Here is a 17,164-nt window from a genome sequence, read left to right on the forward strand (position 1 = left end):
GCATAATGATGATATAAGATTGTCTCAACCAGTTCAGTGAAACAGATCACAGAATTCTGCAAGTCTTACTTTAAAAATGTATTCCAACTCTTTTGTTACTTTTGTGAGTACGTGGGTTTTTTTGTTTGTTTGTTTTTTGCTTGGCTTATTTTCCATTTTTGAGCCCTGATTTTTAACTTACTGCTTTTTCAATGTTTCATTCTGTAACACACTGATGTATTGCCAGTGTAATACACATACCTGTCTATGCACAGTTGCTTGGTCTGAGACCCAGTTTGTAGTGAGCTGAGGTGTTTTAATCTCATTTAATGTCACCAAACGGGGGCACTTGACCTGGTGGTCATAGCAGCCCAGTTGATCTGCTGTCACTGTGTGATACCATGCACCAGCAGAGAGAAATTGCTGTCATGCTGAGCCAGGGGTGTGTCCAGCATCCTGGAGGAGAGCTGTGTGCTCTCCCACAGGCTCCATGCCTTTTTTTTGGCATCTGGAGGAGCTCTTTGCCCCCTCAGGACTTGGTGCCCGTAATAGGGGCTCTCTGGTGTGAGCTATGCTTTAAGGTTAAGGTGGAGCATTGTCTTGCTTGGTGTCTGTGTAGGACAGCATGTGAGGAGTGTTTTAGATCTGTGCTTTGTATTCTGAAGTAGCTCTCCATTTTCCTCTGAGTGGCATCACGTGGCTCATATGGCCTACTTACATTCCATCTCTGACAGTGCAATATCTTGTCCCCAGCCTTCTGTATTTCCGCATCTCCACATGAGCTAGTCTTTCTCTGTCCCCTTTTTTTTGCAGTCCTCAGAGGTAATTCCTTTCAAATAGGAAGGATTTGAAATGTGGCTGAACCTCCATATTTCTTTGGAGTGGGACAAATGACATTTCTGGATTAAGCATGTTCATCAGGTTTGTCACAACAGGGATGGTGGACAGCTACTTGTTATTCTGCAATTAAAACTGGATTATATGATATTTCTATATCAGATTAATTTGTACTGCTGATGAAAAATCAGACATTTCCTTGTTTGCATTGCCAACTTTTGAATAACCCAGAAATTTTTGCTGGTATGGAATTGAGATACTCAATGTTGACAGCACTTTCTATTCTCTCCTTCTAAATTTGAAGTAAAAATGCAAAGCCAACCAACTTAACAGAAATAATTACATGTTTCTATTTTGAGCTGCTTAGCTGTAGAAAAAAAGGGGAAAAGAATGACAACAATGAAGAAAATTATTTACTTTAAAAGTACTTGTTTTACATAAATAAATAAGTAAAAAAGATATATTTGTAATCCTGATCTCTTACCTGAGAACCAGAATCTGTTCTAAAGCACTCCTGAAATATTCTCTAATGCCTTTCTTCACTGAAACAGAGTTCTCAACCTTAGCAAGGAATATGTTTGGGCCATAGAACAACTTACATTTTCCAAAGTGTTGAAAATACCAAATAAAAGTTATTTGGCAGATAAAGAATGGTGGCAGCAGCAATGCAATAGCCTTTGATGAAGATGGATAGGAAAACTTTGATTTCTCGTAGACCTCAAGCTACTTTAAATCAAATCATTACCAGAAAACATCTTGGCAATAAACTGTGGCTGCTCTTGCTGTAACAGATTATGGCAGTGAGACTGCTAGATTTCTTCTTCATTGTGGTTTTAACCTATTTTGGGTAGAGGCTAAAGAAAGCTGGGAAAATTTTTGTCCCTCAGCCCACAAAATTTGGTTTGCCAAACAAGCAACAAATTTCAGCTTCTGCCTTCTCAGCATTTTGCTTCCTAGAGGGCTGCATAAACCAATTTGCTTTGCAAAAGAAACATAATGGTGTATCATATTGATATGGTTTTTACCATGTTGCCCATAAAATCATTAGATTATCTCATATACTTCAGTACATTTAGCTTTGTGTACTCATACACAAATGCATTCATACCCATTTAAGTAAATTTGGTAGTTAATGAATTATTTTAGTTTAAATTCAGTACAGCTGAGTTGTGATCACATTTCTCTATGAAATCCTATTTAATGACATTCCCAGGTAACTGCATTATGGCAGTTTGAGCATGACAGGAGACAGTACAAACATCCTCAGGTATGTCTCTCTCTCCCTGAGATTTGATTAAATTGTGAAATCACCCAAGGAGTCCTTGAAATTCAGAAGCTCAACCGCTAATAAAGGTTTTAGTTGTGAAACCTTACCCTTGAGTATTTCTTTGGATACCTTTTGTCCCTTTAACTTTAGGGAAGCTGAACTCCTTTGGGCATGGCTAGATGGAGCCATCTCCTGGCCAGACAGCATCGAAAACTTGGTTGAACATGAATATGTCCTAACTCCTGCCTTGGTGATTAACTTTGCTGTAAATAAAATGAGTATAAACTGTGAAGGAAGTGCTTCCTGCAGGCTGGCAGAGTTAGGTTCCAGTTTCGGTTTATAAACATAATATGCCAAAAAATTAAAAACCAACCACGTGGATGCGTTCTATGACACTTGTGCATTGTACGAACAGCTGAAGAAGAGGATGAGCCACTGAATGTGGCCCACTACTAGAGCAAAGACATGGTGGTAATTAACTATTTTTTGAATTACAAAAAATTTTGGGTCAATCATCCCTAAAATTCCGTTTTACTAGATTGGCATGAGATGGATGTTGTTAACAAATAACTTGATGTTTTTTCTTGTGCTGTGATAAACTCAGCCCTTTGGTGGCTGGATGTCTTCTGTTCCAAACAGAGCCCTGTCTTCTACCTCTGCTTGGGACTATGAAGGCATCAAATTGTATCCACTTGCACAATGTGGATTAATCTCTTGAGTAGTTAAGTAAACCATTGCAGCTCAATGCATTTTTTTTTCTTGATGCAAAGATGTAACTGACATGAGAAAAACAAAATTTCTGTCTGTGAGGGCTTCCATACAAATCTAGTCATCAGTAAAATTCTTTGTTATTTGCATGCAATCTCTCTTTGTTATTTGCATGCAATCTCTGTGATAATACAGCTAAGTAAAAACGTTATTCTCCACGAGAGTCAATATCAGTACTGTAACAAGATGCTTGATATTTTCAGGCCAATTTCCTTTGATTTGTTTTATTATAGGATGCAGATACGTAAGCAAAGTATTATGTACCTGTACAGGCTACTTTAACGTGCCCGAGAATGCTTTACTATGGAGTCTCTTCAACTGTGGGCAGATACACACATCGAAATTCTTGCACCAGCCCAAACTAGAAGTCTGGTTTTACTTGTTGTAACATAGCTGAATTACAAGTTTAAGGCTTCTGTTTTATTGCATGGCAAGATGTGAAATGTGAGTTATTTGGTGTTGTCAAGAGCTCTGGATGAACATAATTTTTTTTGTGTGGAAATAAGACATCTGTTCTTTATAGCTGTATTACACCTGGAAGCTGTATTACCAACATCTGAATTTTTTCCTTTTTACTTTAACATTGGAAAGAAGTGACTGGTGCTTATGGCAGTAGGATTCAAAAAAGCTGCCTTCAGCTGACTTCTCTTTTATCTACCTTTTTTCTGGGGGGAGAGTATGATCAGTTCAACTTAAGTCCCTGTACTCTGGTTTCCTTCCGCAAAATGGAGACTATAATATTTGCCTACCCACCAGGGGCACCTCTAATGCAGGTGCTACTCTTTCTTTACTGAGGCTAAAGGTTTTATATAAGCATTGAGATGTTTTAAAGTTCTTACAAAACCAGATTTCTCAGGATATGTACACATTGCATACTTTGGAACAATACTTAAACCTCTGGTACAGCATCATTATTTGGAGCAGGTGGGAAGTCATTTCATTCAAGCTGTCTTCACTGACCTCTATCTTAAATGATAGTATATCAGAAGTTGAACCAGTTTGTGTTCATTCAGTAACTATTATGAATGGCTAGCAGTCATTGTCTAAAATTTGCATACTCCAGCCATTGCTTCCAAGAGCAAACTAATTTATATAATTTGTTCAAATTCAACAAAGTATTTTGCTAGGAATTTTTTCATGGGTAAAAATACAGAAGTTTTAAGACATTTAACTTCTTTTTTTCTAAGAAAATTACTTTTAAAAACATCTTTGCACCTATAGCTATTAAGTCTGATTTAATTTTAACTGTATTGTTTTTCAGGGGGATCAGATATTGAATACCTAGACTTTTACAAGCCAGTGGTGTGGTTCTGGATCCTTGTCGGGCTTGCTTACTTTGCAGCTGTCCTCAGCATGATTGGAGACTGGCTAAGGGTCATATCAAAAAAGACAAAGGAAGAGGTAAGAATATTTTGAAAGGTGAAGAAAACTCCTTTTTAAAAACTTTGAATAGAAGCCAGATGAACTTATGGCTGCTTTTGCTCTTAGGGTGCATAGGTCAAAGCCCTTTCTGTATGAACTATAATGCTGCAGCTCAAACTGCAGGAAACTACATAGCAGCCCATTCAAACATAGTATTTTATTTTCGCATGTCTGCATAGCAAATTAGATTAAATGTATTATTAAATTAAGTGTATATGAACAGTTGCACTTGATTTATGGGGGAAAAAATCTTAAACTACTGTTCTAGGCAGTAGAAGGTAGGCCTTAATTTTTAAGGCAAAAATAATTCTGCTTCATTTCTACAAGGGATATAGGTATGTAAAGAAAGTACTTATGTAGTTATATTTGAGATACTATGTTTTATAGTGGTAAGAAAATAAATTTTTCATATCATGCAAGATATTGGAATGAATTATTTAAATATCCCTGGGTGTGTATTACCATAATATCTTCCACAGAATTACTTGGTGTTTGTAGTCAGGTATATTGCTTTCAATTGAAATATGTTTCACTTGTAAATGTGTATTTATTATTCCAATGTTGCAACAGTATTTTACCTTAAATTTTGCCATTTAAGAAAATGTCCTGGTTTTGAAAATGTTAGAGGGTAAATAAAATTTCCTTCAATTGTAGTGTGCATAGTTCAGGTTTTACTGGGAGTCGGAGAAATTAATTTTGTTTGAAGCAACATATTATTTCCCTCTAATTTAGCTTGAGTTCCTTTGCACGCATCAGTTGATTTATGATACTCAAACATAAAAGCTCTAATTTGTTTTTGATGGAATGAATATGTTGGCTACTGTGCAGTGGCCTGCTACTTACATTGTTTTAAATTGTTTTCCTAGCTGTAGGGCATGGCATCGATGCCTAGATGTATTCCTGGCAATCCTTGAGTTCCCAAAGCCTTTGCTCTGAAGGGTAGCTTACCCCTGTGTGCTTTCACCGACTGCAGCCCCTCAGGGTGCCTGCCACCTCCTGAGCAGGAGCAGGGGCACTGCTGGCAGCAGGCAGGAGGGTGGGAGCTGGGCTCCTGGGCAGGATTAAACCCACTTTGTGAGGAATGTGGGGTAGGAAGCCCTTTTCCATTGCCCTTGCTGGCTCATGGCTCTGTGGTTAGAGACAGCTCTGTGACAGGTCTGCTGTAAGTACACTTTCAGCAGGCAATCCATAACCACTTAGCCCTGAAGCAGAGGGCAATATTTGTTGGAACAGTTTCAGTTTAAGAGTGTCATCTTTTGCCACATGCTGTAAATTTGAAAGGGTATTTACGGCCTCCCTTCCACAACAAGCTTTACTAGTGCCCTCCACACACAGGGAGCAGCAGGTACCACTGGAGTGTTCCCATTTGCAGGTTCAGCAGCTTGCAGGATTGCAATTCTGTTTTCTAGAAAAGCCCTGAGGGTGCCTTTAACAGGCAGCCTTACACAGCTTACACCAGCTGCAGGGAAACCAGTGCATCAATTCAAGTGCCAGTAACCTGCATGGCTGTGTTGGGTTATTTTGAACTTCAGAATTAGGTTGGGGTCTCCCATTTTCCCCTCTGCAATAGGAAGAAGCAGGAGAACACTGGCGTGGGCTCCCCAGGGAAGTGGTCACAGCACCAAGCCTGCCAGAATTCAAGAAGCATTTGGACAATGCTCTCAGGCACATGTTGGAATTTTTGTGCGGGACCAAGAGTTGGACCTCAGTGATCCTTGTGGGTCCCTTCCAGCTCAGGATATTCTGTGATTCTAAGTGTGGTGTTTCCTCTGGGGAGTCTCCTGCTGTCTAACTGTTCTCAACTTGGGGCATTTCCTAAACTGTCTTTAGTTTCCCTGGGTTACTTGTGTCTGGATGTTTTGGAAAAAATATGATGTGACTGAGGCACTATGACTTCAGACTATGCAAAAAATGTTCTCAGGCTTCTTTTTGCTGTATTTTCTCAGACACTGTTGACACATTTTAGTTCTTCACACTATTTTCTAGAATTAATTTGATATTTAACCTCAGTTTTCTCATATTCATTTCTGTTATCCAGACAGCATCTTATCCAGAGATCTTAGTATATTGACTATATAGCACACTGAGGTTTCAGTCTTATAATGATGATAATATATTAAGAATATTTGAAATTTGTAGTATCTTGTGTATATTAGTTTATCTTGAAATATATCTATTTCAATACAGACTAACTTTGGAAAATATTTAAAGACACATGAATTGAAGAAACTTAAGAATACCTCTAACACATCAAAAGCATTCCTATTTTTATCAGGGAAAACTGTTTGCCAGGTTATGCAGTGCAGAGCTTCTTTTTCCCAGGCACTGGGAGTGTGTAACTTAGTGTATCTTTTCATTCTTTCTCGCCTTTATAGCCTAAACAAGCATATTCATTTTGTCTACAGCAAGGAAAACATCATTCTTCAGATATACCAAATTGTCTTGGCTGAAGCAAATATTGGGAATACTGCTGTATACAAGTCTCATGTGTATTAGGTTAGATTAAAGACAGACATAACATTATTGGTGCAGTTTGTTCAGTTAATAATATCTCTGATGGTCAGAAATCTCCCTCTTTATTTTTTAACCCATTGCTCAGGCATGTGTGTGAATTCATGAGAGAAATAAAAATGCTTTAGCAGTTTAAAATTCTATAGTTTTAACAATGGCAGAGACCAGTTTGAGAATTGAATTATGACATACCTTGTGTGTTAGTTAGAAATTTTTTGGTTTATTTTCTCTCTTCCATCCTAATGAAACTTTGTAGGAAGAAAGTAATACAAATATATTGCATTTTGTTACAAGATTGGCCATAAGCATCTTAAAAATATTCACTTTTTACAGGTCTCATTTTATGATAAAAACTGCTGCTCTTAGCTCATTCTTGCTATCTGCCTGGGGAAATCTGAGTGAAGATGCTGAAAGAGTTTAGTGGAAATGTAGTTATCAAGTCTCTTCTGTGCCAGAAGCCAGATGAGACTGGATTTCTTGTCTTTTTTTCCAGTTAAACCTAAATTTACAGTGGACTGTTCCAGCTTCTATGGATGCAGATTATAGCAGAGGAACCTCTCTGCAGTTCCAATATACATCAGTGCAATGCAAAACCCTAGTTCCACGTATGGGGTTTATTTTTTTAACTGTCTTAGGGAAGTGTTCTGTCAGTCCTGGAGGAAATAGCCTCTTATACCTAAAGGTAGCCTTTGGAGTTGGAAGCAATGTTATATATTAAAACCTATTGAGATACAGAGTCCATGATAAAATCTACAGAACTGTGATTAATAGCACCCTGAATACTGAAGCAGTTTAATGTATTTCCTAGGAAATAGGATGATGAAAACCTTATTTCCTGAAAATTATGGGGATTGTTATGGGAATATAAAGAAGATTTTGTATAGGACTTGTATCCTACTTTCCATGAAAGAACAGTAGTCTACCACATTTTAAATACAGGAGGGAGTAGATCATTCAGTAGTGATCAATTGTGCTGGTTTCAGCAGTCTAAGACCAAGCAGCAAAGTGTAGAGAATGTTACTCGAGTCCAGAATGGAGTCAGAGAAGTTGCAAGTGTTGAAAAGCCCTTCTTTACTTCCCCCCAACAACCAAAACTATGTATCATCGGAAGTAGATTTCTTTTGACAGGCAGCCATAGTCTCTTTTTTTTGCCTTTTCCTATAGTCCAAGGTAAAAACTATCAATAAACATCAGCATATTTAGGGTATGAAGGGGAGTCCTTCTTATTCCAGGGAGGAAGCATGCTGAAAATGAATATTACCTAAAATCTATAGTTCTATTCATATATATTTTTAATGCAGTTGTATTTTTTCTTAGTAGCAGTTTACATAAGACTTTGAGGCGATAATGCATTTCACTGTTTCAACAAAATAAAACATGTATTTTTTTCAATATTCTACCAGCAAAGCTTGCCATATCCAAGTAGATCTGAGACAAAAACAATCTGATCAGATATGCACTGATGTACAAAACTTCTGTATTTTGATATTAAAATCCAGATAGCCAGTATGTCAGTCAGTTGCTCAGGTGGCTTTTGTCTCCTGAAACACTCTAGAGAATTTTGAATGCATCAAATGGGGAGGGAAGTGAAAGACAAGTAGAGACAGAAGTGGGAGTTTTAGAAGGATAGATCTGGAAGCAGTTCATACAGTAAGATAGATGAAGTGTCAGAAAGTCACTGGAACATGCTGTGTGCTATAATCTTAAGTAGGCGATCTGTCTCTGAAGTTCAGCTTCAGCTGTACTAGCTTGGCTTAAACTCCCTCCTCTTCATTATTCTCTACACTCTGATTACTCAGAGCACTTTTAAAGTCTTCTGATTTTAGTCTCTTTGAAAGGTAAATTTTCAGCAGGATTTTTTTTTTGTCGTATTTTTTTCTTCTGTATGCAGCAGCTCCTGAATTCCAGCATTTTCAGCAAAAATGCCTACCTAACCAACAACCTTAGGCAAGATTGTTGGGCTATAGATCCTGGAGAATCCTGCTCTCTTCACTGTATACCATGAGTCCAGGTGACTGACTTATGTTAGACATTAGCTCAGTTTGGACAAGTGATTTTTTTTCATGCTGCATGTCTGTCTTTTGAATTGAACAACATGGATCCAGATTTACGGACCAAGCCTAATGTTTCATGCGAAATCACATTTACTTCTTGTGGAAATTCAAGAGGCAGTTGCTATATTTGATATTTATAAACAAATTCAACAAATTTGACTCATCTGAGTCATCATTCAGTTTAATCTTCTTGGCACCAGTGACAGAGCTGTCACTCAAGTCTGTCAAAACAGAATTAGACTTGTCATGATGATGCCATGGAGATTATTGCACTCCCCATATTATTTGTTGCCTTTTTATTAGCTTCAGGCTAAAGGTGCTCACCCAGCATAAGGGTCCCAACATAAAGAGAACTTAAGCCCATTTCTCATATCCCCTGAAAAGGGACCCTAGATGTAGGCTGTATGTGTGAAAAGATGGAAAAATTAGTGGACTCAAGTGAGAAACAGTTTTGAAGGGTTTTGGTGCTCCAGGCAAACAGATTGTCCTTGGAGGCCGTGTAGTGAGGGTGTATGACCAAAGAGGAGGAAGAAGTTGTTCAGTTGGTAAATGAACTTTTGACCTGGCTCTCCCTGTTTCAAGAAACAAAATTCATTCACTTAGAAATGAAGTTGGTAGACAATAGCTCTTCAGTCTGGTGATCAGAGACTGTTTACAGAGATGTGAGTCATTTGCTGGTCCATTTCGCATTGTTCCAAGTGAGATAGGTCAGCTTCTGCTGAAGAAAACAACTGTTTGGGCTGTTGCTTTTCTTACATCCACTCCAACCAACCCCCCCAACTCCTGGCAAAAGAAAACAGATAAGCAATCCAAATCATAAAAGAAAAACAAGCAAACAAAAAACCAAAATAAAAACCCAAAAGACAAGAAAACGTCAACCAACTAAAACCCAAAAAACCAAACCCAGCTGCAGCAGTTTAAAGAATTTTAGATCCACAAGTTTGCTAGATTGGTCAGGCTGGTGTGATGAATGTCTCTTCCTAGAAAGCACTGAATTGCAAATATTTGTGGGACACAAGTATAATGTGAAAGCCATGGCATGCAAAGTAATTTTGCAAGGCAATGATTAATACGGGTAACAATTCTAAGATGTGCTAGCAGGGGATCATTGAGTTTCTGTAGGAAAGTGGTGCTACTGCTGCAGGTGTTGTTAAAAGGTATGTTACCAGAAAACAATCCCTAGATTTGTGGTCTAAACTTCAGAAAGAGTGCAGAGAGCTACAAAAATGACAAGGGAAAAATCTGAAGAGAAATCTGTCTAGCATTAAGAGGGGTTTTTTTCCTGTACATCCAAGATGTGCAGAAAAGTCTATTTGAGAAGGAACAGTCACATTCAGAAGGTGATTGTTTTCAATAATTTCTATGAGATTGGGAGAAATACAAAATCCTTCTACAGTCAAAGCAACCTCATGTCTCCAGTCAAATTTGACTAGTAACAGGACAATAAACCAACCAAAACAATCCCAAAATATAAGGTGAGAGTACAGTCTCTCTATCACAGCCCTGAGTCTCAGGGACGTATAAAGAGTAGTATTGGTGTAAGGAGGAGATGGAAGTGACTGACCTGGTTCTGAGTGCAGCTTGATCTCTTCCTTTCTATGAGTTTAACTTATGCTGGTGATGTTCTTGAATCTGCCCTAGCAACAGTCTGTAATACTGAGTTTCTATATTGATCAGTTTTTTAAAAGTCTGCTGTGGTAATACGTGCAATAGTGAATAGGAAAGAACATCTTGTTCTGAGAATTCCAGGAAAACTAAACAGCTGATGGCTTTTGACACTTTTTTTGAGATCTTTCCTCGTAGTTTTGTGTACTTTGTACATGTGATGCTTACTTCACTTCAGATTCAGCACTCAGATAACATCGACACAGTTTTGCTGTGGTTATATTTATATTTGTGTAATGCCTCTTAGCTGGGCATACCAGGCATTTAGAGACTGCTGTTTTATTATTGCATATTGAATACCAGGTCCTCCTGGGGTGCTGATTACAAGACATGTGCTGCCAAGTACACTTCCATGAGGAGCAGCATGGCCCAGGGCACGGGGACACTGTCAGTGTTTCTCATGCCAGGCACTGTGCCTGGCCCTGCTCTCCCACAGTGCTCAGAGAAGGAGAAAATTACTCCAGTGAAGGCTGCATGCAGCAAGGGAGTGATGGCAAGAGCTATTGAATTTGCAAAAATAAAACTAGGGCAAGAGACTTATACTTCATAATAAGAGAAATTTTTTAAAGAGAGATCATTTATAACAATGTCATTTCTTGGAGTTAATTACTCATGAAGATTCCCAGAATATATGTTGTGATGGTCTACATTGAGAAATCTTAATTTTGGAGGTAAGATGTAATTGATCCTTTGTGACAGCAGTAAATATATCTGTGGTTTACTTTATTGTGGGCTGAAAAGATTCCAGATTAAATATCACTGACATCTTCATGATTAACATTCCTGAAAACTTTACCTTTTTTTTTTTTTTTTTTTTTTTTTTTTTTTTTTTTTTTTTTTTTTTTTTTTTTTTTAGGATAATCTCAGTACTTGAATATTGTTAGGAAAAGACTCCAGAACATGTTACTAATGCTGAGTGTATGAATCTGATAAGTGTCTTGAGGATGAGTCCCCAGACAAAGCCAGTTCAGCAGAATGCCCTTGCAAGTAGGTGTGTCGACATTGAGGAAAATGCTTTGTAATTGCAGATAAAGGGGACTGAAGAAGCTATGGAATACTTCCTTTCACAAGGGATTGGTGCAGTTGTAATATTAGTGATGAACAGCCAAAGTGGAGCTATTTCACACAAATATCACTCCAGATACTGACATTAGAAAGTTAAGAAATAAACATCTCTTGCTGGGCCTTGACCATGTAGTTACTATAATCATTCCTTGCTCATTACCAAGTAAAAATTATAATTCCTTTTTTAAGTTTGTTCTTTTTTAGCATATCTTTATAAGATAAAAAAAGTCCAATGAGTTATGAAACAGTTGTTGTCTCTTTCCTCTGGGAGAAAGTTGAGGCAGTCTTTCAACAGCCTGTGGCTTGGGTTTCATTATGCTTCTAGTATAGTCCTGAAAATGTTTGCTATTCCTGGCTGCAGCCAAGTGGTTGGCTTTGTAGCACAGGCAGAGGATACACACTGTTCTCCTGAATCACCTTAGGCTCAACTGATAGAGCTTTGTGCAAACCTAAGTAGTTTCTTGTGGCTAATACAGGTGCATGTCATTCACTCTCACCAGGATGAAAGAGGGGTTGGATGGCTCTCTGAGGCAGCTGAAACAACTGAATAGAAATTATTTTTAAAGGGAAAATGTCAACATCTTCTTTTTTTAATCTTTATCTTTGGAAGTTAACAACAAAGCAGAGTGTAAGAGAGAGAGATAATCAGGCCCATAACTTGTCTACACTACTGAGACATACGCACATGCAGCTCTATGCAAAGAGGTATCCGATGGGCAATATTCAATAATAGTTCTGAGGAAATACCTAACACAGCAGTCTTCATATTTATGGAAAAACATAAGGTAAAACAAAATAACTGTGTTCACTGTTAGTATATCTGCTTCTGTTTCATAGGCATGGTTTTTAAATAATATTTTTAGGCTATTTTTATTTTGTTGAATAAAACCATGATAGAGGAAAAGGCCATTTCTCGCATCTGCCATCTGTCACATCTCCACAAAAGATATTCCCACAGCTGCCACCATAGGAGTTCCTCCACAAATAAAATAATCAAAATTTGTGGGCTCTTTGCATTCCCATTGGAGAATGTGGTTTATTTCATCCAAGGCATCAGATGTGTTCATGGAAGTTATGTGGGTGAAACCAAACAATCTTTGCCCACCAGAATGAACTTGCGAGCATTGCTTATTACAGGACTGAATAATCCAGTTTCCATCAGGAAAGCATTGTTCCCAAAACATTTCTGACCACCATGGCAACAAAACCACAATTGTCTATGTAATTGAAACCTTTCCCCAGAAGATGACAATTTCACAAAAGAGACCCTTTCCCCCTGATATTTGTCTGAAAAACAGAGGGATGTGTATACCAGGGAAGTGGAACCAAAATAGGCATCACTTACTGCTTCACGTGCTTCATATGTGCCATTCACTTTGAAATTAAAGTCTGGTACCTTAAAGACCTGGTGAAGAAGAGTTCCCTGCTACAGAACTGAGGTCCTGACAGGATCAAGTAGAAGATGGTGGTTAAACACCTGAGAAAGCTCAGCATAGGTATCTCATTTAGTGCTTGTGGTATTTCTTGCATTTTGTGGCTGTTTACATTTAAGGACAAGTAGAGCACACTCTTCTCTAAACACCTGTCCACAGCTATTTTGTGTATGTACTAATAACACTATGAAAGTAGAAATACTGAAAGCCAGATCACTGGGTTGGGAATTTTAGGTGGACTATAAATGAGATTCCCTTAATATGCAGCAAATGCATGGGTTTCACAAAAAGTTTTTGTGAAACTTATCTTTTTCTCTTCTGCATTCTGGTCTTCTCTAACCTATAGCCAGCTGAGGTAGTGAATAGAAATTTGTGTCCAGCAGCAACTTGGATGGGAAAAGGTGCCATATGATTGCCCAGGAAAGTGAGATGGCAGGTAGGAAACCCCCCCTATGCACTCAGGGATAAACCCACCCAGCAGCTGAGTTGTTAAACTCATCACCCCTCTCTGTACCTACATTTTTTTAAAAAAAGAAACTTCAATTTCTGTGAATGCTGGGTGAGTTTCCTGAGAACTAAGACAAAATGTTATGTTCTGTACTCTGCTGCCTGCGTAATTTGACATGTAACGCGCTTTCTAGTTTTGTCGGAGTAGTATATCATAGAGAGGTTAATTGGATGTGTTATTTTTAAGTAGCAGGATAAAGTACACTGGAGAGGAAAAATGAAGCTATGAAAATTCGGAGAATGCAGTAGGGATAAATGTTTGGCATTATATACTGGGGAACATCTAGACCATTAAGAATATCTGTAAGGAAGGGCACATTTTTTCACCCTAAAATGTAGTAAAATGGATACCTCCAGCTCATCTACTTGTTTTTTAAATTCAATTTTTTGGCTTGCACGACCATGCTCATCATAAAATGTATGAGCCCTGTATGCCAATGGGAAACAACATAAAGCACAGCTATGACAGAAAAAGCTGCACACATTATTTAGAAATATATGTTTTCATTTTCCTGCATGACATATATATAACACTATTTTTTTTTTTCTTATTTGCTACTCAGTGGTTTGTCTCCTCCTGAGTATATCATAACTTTTATGTCATATATCTGAGCTCCATCCAAGCAGGATAGATTTCTTCCCACTCTGTAAATACAAGTAGATTAACTGATTATACTGTAATGTTGGGATTTTTCAAGAATCTCCCTGAGACAGAGGAGCAAAACTAAGGCAAAGTTAAGTTAGGCAAGTGCATTTGTCTTGGTTTATTTAAGGATGTCCTTAATTATGCTTTTGTTTGTTTGTTTTCCTGCCAGAGCACAGATGTGGCTTAATTCAAAATACAGATTACTTGTGTATTGCTACATGGCTTGTGCTTTCCAGACTCTTAATAGGAAGAGTGGTCTTCCTGAATGGAGGGAAGTTTTGCTCATATAAGTATTTGGATAATTTTGTGAGTGTCCAGAAAGATTCTCAAACTCTTGACAAGTATAAGGAATTAGAGTAAAGGTAGTGGAGAATGAAGCAGGTGCTTCAGTACGTTCAAATGCTTTTTTAGTTTTAACAGTAGCATCCCCTTGGACATACTTACATGCTGTCTTATGCTGCTGACCTTTAGCTGAGTGTGGAGCCCAGCTAGACAGAAAGCTAAAACACAGTGGCAGTGAAACTGGATAGGAACTTTTGGTCCTGCTAGAGATATTGACTGAGAGCCAGTTGTAGGACATTATTCATTTAGATGGATTTTGGCAGGAGTAGGAGAAGGAATGATGGCTTAAAGTCCATGGTTTTTTTTCCTAGTTCTATTAAATTTAGTATATCTGTCTTGAAGTTATACTGGTGGTGGTGTATGTGTGCAGCCTGGGAACTGTTTGGTCATTCATTTGGTCATTCAGGAATTTCATGCAGTGTTTTATTGATGTCTGTTTTTCACTACACAAACTCCCCAAAAAACCTAAAAGTGACTTTAACAAGAATGAGTAGAATACTCTTCACAAATGGTTCAGAGGCAATTTCTCATTATATCCTACTAGAGCAAATGTGAGATTTCCACCACAGGTAGGCACAGATATATTGGCATAGACATTTGGAGGTGCTACTGGAGATGACCCGTGGTATTTGAGACATCCCCATAGGGCTGTTGGATATGGTGCTGATCATATGGAATATCCTGGCAGTGGTAGCTGGAGGCCAGGGAACCTGTGCTGGGCAAGGAATTGTGCCAATGCTGTTCATTTGTTAGAAAAGTTGTGGGTGTTGTTTTTGGGGTGTTTTTTTGGGGGTTGAGGTTTTTGGGTTTTGGTTTTTTTGGGTGTTTTTTTATTTTTTGGTTTGGTTTTGTGGGGAAGTGTTCTGTGTGGAATATTTACTTGTGTTACTATATACCATAATTCTTGAGAACTTGTTATTGAGACTTGTCTTCCCTAGAATCATGAGGCAGTAGGGTGCTGCTTCCTGCTTCTTAAATACATAATAAAGTTACTAGCTGTTGATGTTCAGTGTAGCTAGGTTGATACTCCTTGTGAAATATGTCTAACACCTTGCAGTCTAATTTGGATTTTGATGTGGAGGAAGTCAATTCAGGAGCTGGGATAGGGACCATGTCCCCATTACTAGTGGCATTTCTCTTCCCTGAAGGTTGAAGTGAGAAGCATCACCAGATTAGTGCTGCTTGTTGTATGGCTGAGTCAGGTGCTATCACTGTGACATGTTTTTCATATTGCTTCTGAAATATTTTGTGACATTTGGCCTTCTGTTAAGTACGTAGTTGTCAATAATTTCTGTGACTAAGAGGCCTTGTCCTCATGTCACACTGCCTCCAACTATGACAGCTGTAGAATCTACAGAGCTGTGTTGTAATGAGGCGACAGAGCTGGAGGAAAGTAAATAGTTGTCACAGTAGGTAGGTATGCAAAGAATTTCATTTTCTTGAGCAGCACAGGCAAGTGGCATTTCAGTGGCTTTGCATAAGACATTTTTTTGGTTGTCAGAACCCAGATGAAGAGGAGCTGTAATGCAGTGTGATAAAGTATCATAACCTAAGGACAGAAAGAACCTGAACATACACAGATATGTCCCTATGGATCAAGGAGGGATCAAATTATATAAGCAAATTACTAATGTACACTGGTAGTTAAAACTGCACATTTCTTTTCTTATAACCTGTTATGCTTGAGTCTGGAAGTGCCATGGAACTAAGAGCTTTATTTAGAAGAGGTAACATTTTTGAATGTGTTTCAGTTCACATGAAAAGTAGAGGCTGAGAGCAGTGATTTGGGGCATGTATAGTACAAAGAGCACTGAACTCTTGGTTTCTAATGTGTGCCAATTCCCTCTGTTTTCCTACTAACGCGTGTTGATTCTACTTAGTCATAGTATTACTAGCAGCATGTTGTAATTTGTATTTTTTCCTACTTTTTTAATATAAACCAACATTACAACTTTGGTGTATGGGCAGGTAGAATTGTGTCCACTGTGCTAATGTTCCACACCACCTTAATTAGAGTGAGCTTATCTCCAAAGGCACATTTATTGATGCTCGTCAGCTGGCTGCACAAACTTGCTTTCCCAAAGAAATGTGGTTAGAATTCAGTCATCAGATACCCCAAGAGCTACAATTTCAAGATTCTCCTGAATAACTTGCATGCCCAAGAGCAGCTTGCCCTGTGTGAGACAGGACCATCACCAGGAACATTTTGAGCCTATCCTAGAGGTTACAGAGACTTGCTTTCTTCAGAAGCAAGTCCAGTTGATTTTCTTTCCTGGATAACATGAAATCACGTGGGAACTGCAAAAAAAAAAAAAAAAAAATTTTGAAAGATTACAGGGAGACAATTCAATTGTGCTGAGACACAATTTAAAAGCCTGATAGCATCTCTTGTATGTGACCATATGCAATGCCAGAGATGTGTGCCTGAGTAAAATACCTGGTCTGTTAAATGCTTACACAGAGGGGTACATATAAATATATGCAGTAAAATAGAAACCTGTGTGCTGGCTCTTTATTCCCCCAGACAGAACCATTCTCCAGAACCTGAGCAGCCTGTCTTTAGTAAGGCATAGGAAAAAGAGAAAATTGCTCCAGGGTTGCACTGATACTATTTATCATATTTTTATTACTTGTTTACTACAAGTAAAAATATTGGAGCAGCTGAGAT

At 38.2% G+C, this 17,164-nt stretch overlaps 1 protein-coding gene across 6 annotated transcripts in view; it reads left to right on the forward strand.

The window, feature by feature from the left end:
* Positions 1-17,164, forward strand: part of KCNK2 (potassium two pore domain channel subfamily K member 2) — a 128,740-nt gene that overhangs the window by 107,861 nt on the left and 3,715 nt on the right. For all 6 annotated transcript variants that reach the window (XM_048298413.1, XM_048298414.1, XM_048298415.1 and 3 more), the window contains one exon: positions 4,113-4,252. In XM_048298413.1, coding sequence (XP_048154370.1) covers positions 4,113-4,252 — 140 coding nt within the window. The remainder of the gene's footprint in view (positions 1-4,112; positions 4,253-17,164) is intronic.

Source organism: Corvus hawaiiensis, chromosome 3 (genome assembly GCF_020740725.1).
Source record: "Corvus hawaiiensis isolate bCorHaw1 chromosome 3, bCorHaw1.pri.cur, whole genome shotgun sequence".
Lineage (NCBI taxonomy): Eukaryota > Metazoa > Chordata > Aves > Passeriformes > Corvidae > Corvus > Corvus hawaiiensis.